Source organism: Bacillus rossius, chromosome 2, assembly GCF_032445375.1.
Source record: "Bacillus rossius redtenbacheri isolate Brsri chromosome 2, Brsri_v3, whole genome shotgun sequence".
Taxonomy (NCBI): Eukaryota; Metazoa; Arthropoda; class Insecta; order Phasmatodea; family Bacillidae; genus Bacillus; species Bacillus rossius.
The window spans coordinates 121,348,568-121,352,379 of NC_086331.1; the positions used below are offsets into that span (position 1 = coordinate 121,348,568).

A 3,812-nucleotide genomic window follows, 5' to 3' on the forward strand; every position below is an offset into this window, starting at 1 on the left:
TTTTGGAACTTAAATATTTTTTCAGCACCCAACTAACTTCTGGTTCAGGTATGTGCAACCTAGACCAATTGTAACCTAGCAGGAGGTTTGGAGTCCCACAGGCTACGCTGTATTCCTAAAGATTACTAGAGAACCACAGAATCAAGTTGCAGCTAGTATCAAGTAAATAATAGAACAAAGACAACAATCAGGCCAATCACCCGTGGAAAACATTCTCGGTTACACTATTTAAAACACTACATGGCGATGGCCACAAAACTGCACATGCTACCTAATGTAACCTATAAATGGTAATTCATAAGAAACCAGTAAGAATTTTGTAGCACTGTTTCAGGGTAAATAGAGGAACGTCTGTGGTGTTCCAAAAGACAAAATTTGTAATTTTATAATATTTTCTTAATGGAAAGCCATAACCCTTACAACTTGGTCACCTGTCCATTAAATTCCACTACAAATAGAAGCAGAACTAAAAAAATTATTTGGGAAGCTTTTGTTTTTTGGCATCTGTCACTTAGCTACAAATTTACCTATAAAACTGTTTCCATAATAAATATAATACCGCATTTAACTTAGCTAGTATCAAAATAAAAACAAACATAGAGCTAATGAAGTGCATAGGTGAATAACTGTTTGAATTGTAAAACTTTTAAAGGGTAATTGTTCCTTATTGCAAATCCATTTGTATTTTAATATTAAATATTAATAAAAATAAAGTAATTGGATGTGTTTGTAAAGCAAATCTATATAGTATCCAAAAACTATTTAATTTTAAAAATATGTATAAAACTTCGAGCGAGATTTTTCTCCGAAAGCAATTGTTCTGTGTAACGTATCGAATTGTATTTTAACCTAAAAAATTAAAATAAAATTAGCAGTTTATGTGTTTGTGAATTAAAACTATACAATTACCGAAAAAAAAAATTATTGTGAAGATATGCATTATGAAACTTTGATATAAACTGGATAGGTGATAAGGAACAATGTCCATAGATTTTTAATATTAAGTTCAAATTTAATGGCTTTCTCATAGCTTTGCAAACTGTGTAATAGACAACCAGGCTCAAAATAAAGCACAACTATTTTTGAAAATATAATTTAATTTACCTGTCAAGTTCAGAGAGTACTTGAAGTTCTTGATTCGTTAAATTAATGTCGTCTTGGTGTTCTGCCATACTTGCAGACTTCAGAAACTGACGATTTTAACATTTGAAACTATTCTCTTGACAAATTTACACAACTATGTAAATTACGACCAAATTTTAATATAACACTTCACACGAACTTCACATTGCGGAAAAAATCTTTTCACAAACACATTTCATGTTGTAACTATTATATAGATGTAATACGTAAAACAGTTAATTTAGCTTTAGTTAATAAAAGTGGGTGTCCGCACAGCTAAAATTATTATTAAAACATAATTTCCTTTATTCAAATACACATTCGAGCACATTTCACGGTAATTCAATAACTGCACCAGATCACCAGGAAAAATTAATTATGTATTTCACAACAAAGTCAAGTGATTATAGTCCAAATATTTGCTGTCTCCGACAGATGTCTTATCATAAATACACACAACTCACATATTTTGTTTTCATCTGAGAGTCAAAAGTTGTGATGGCAAAATCGATTAAATAAACGAGATATCCTAGTTAAATTTAAAAATCGATTTTAATCACAGGAAACATTCCAATCAAGTACAATGACCTTTTTCGATTTTCTACTGCGAAAATAGTTAGTACAAACGACTTACGGTATCGAAATTTATTTGTTTCAGTACTTTTACTCACATTCGTCACAAATAGATGATCAAGATAATTATGACGAATTTTTTTAACATCTAATTTCATTTAATAAATACAAATTAATGTTTCCCAAATCTCAGAAAAGCATAATACTCTCCTTTCATTTGGTTGGGGCCCTATTTTTGATACTATAGGAATATTCCATTAGAGGATTGACTGGATTCCCATACACACTTGCTAAACACCGTTCTTGAACACTCGCTAGTGTAATTATATATTGGATTGATGTCACAAACTGTCGGAATCATTCCACCATATACTTTGTTGGCGGAATTGTGATTCAGCTAGTGTGTTGGGAGCTTGTTATTTTTCTGAATTTCGATTTGTTGAAATGAAAGCCTTGTTGTGGGTCTGAAATACTTTGACGTCGTCTGGCCGACGACCACCCCAGAGCCCGACCTGCACCCGCCAGTATACGCTCCCGCTAACGGAACACACCCCTGGCCATGGCCCACCCGAGTCAGGCGACCCGAACAGCAATTAAAGACAAAGCCGCGGAAACCTGAGTAGACAAGAGAAGAACCGTACCCATTCCTCCTGAAACATTAAATGAGGATTTTAGCGACAATAAAATCTCTTCCAGACACACCCGTTTGGAGTCTAGCGTAATGAGGTCACGCCTGGCGCGAGAGAGGCCGAGCCTCCCTCGGACGCCATGCCAGTTCGGCAGTTCAGCGCAGCTCATGGACCGGGGCGGACCTACGTCCCACGGAGAGGCAACATCCTTTGTCTACATTGAAAGTAACGTCCGGTAAATATAGTCACTAATTAACCAAACCCCTTTTATTACTTAACCTCTCCGTGAGTACCCGGTCCCCTTTTTCGGTCCCGGACCTAATCCGGCCGCATCAACTTAAGGACACCCCGCACCACACTTGGTCAGCGGGGCTGCTCTTCAGCATACGGCACGGGCCGTCTCCCGCAACGTACAGAACTTTGTTTAAGGTCACGCGCACGGCGCTGACCACAAACCCGCAAGGGAACTTGGACAAACTTAATTGCGGTGCGTGTTTCACCACAGTGGGCACAACACCCGCGCCGAGACATTTGCATACGGGATTGGCCGTCTCCAATCGCCCGCCCCTTAATTCAGTGTATTTTTGTATCCCGTATTTTGTACTGCTAACTTACGTTACCCGAGTAACGAGTGCCACGTAACTTGTGCGCGCCCCCTTAATCCAGTGTATTTTTGTATCCCGTGTTTTGTATTGCTAACGTACGTTACCCGAATAACGAGTGCCACGTAACTTGTGCGCACCCCCTTAATTCAGTGTATTTTTGTATCCCGTATTTTGTATTGCTAACTTACGTTACCCGAGTAACGAGTGCCACGTAACCTGTACGCGCCCCCTTAATTCAGTGTATTTTGTGTCCCGCCTTTGTGTTACGAAATTACGTTACCTGCGTACCCAGTGAGACGTCTGAGACATAACAGCATCCGAGGCCACGTAACGCGGAACACAAACAATACGGCGCCACGGAATAACAAGTAAAACCCCCCGGGGACCTCTGTAGCGTGTTGTATTGTGTACGACTCGCTCCTCTGAATAAAAGGTACGACACCGCCACCTCAACTCCACGTCTCTTATTTAAAATCATCTCACGCAACACCGCCGCCGGCCCTAGTGGGCCACGCAGGGGCACATACATCCACGACCCCAAATTCACGACTAGAAACGAGCTAGTCTGGCGCCCACCCGGACAACACAGATCAAGAACCGCCTTTTCCCACTAGGAGCCACACCGGGACTCGAGCCCGAGACCCCGGACGACGGCAACTTTACAAATGCTTTGATGGATATATAAGTTAGGTTAGCTACATGTAAATTTGTATTATAGTGCAGATAGCTATTTATATTAAGGCCATATTTCACATCTTTTTTTTTTTCCACGTAAAAGGGTTGTGCATGGTTACTTTAAAATGGTAGTTACTTTTTGTTTAAGAAGCATAATTCTCAAAATATTTACCTTCAAAGTTGCTAATTCAGTGCTTTTGAGTACTTT

General features: G+C 39.2%; 1 protein-coding gene across 1 annotated transcript in view; it reads right to left on the minus strand.

Moving 5' to 3' along the window:
• LOC134529706 (lysine-specific demethylase 6A) overlaps positions 1-1,640 on the minus strand; it is a 235,905-nt gene extending 234,265 nt beyond the window's left edge. The window contains exon 1 of the mRNA XM_063364070.1: positions 1,105-1,640. Coding sequence (XP_063220140.1) covers positions 1,105-1,172 — 68 coding nt within the window. The 5' untranslated portion in view covers positions 1,173-1,640. The remainder of the gene's footprint in view (positions 1-1,104) is intronic.
• Between the last annotated feature and the right edge of the window lie 2,172 nt (positions 1,641-3,812).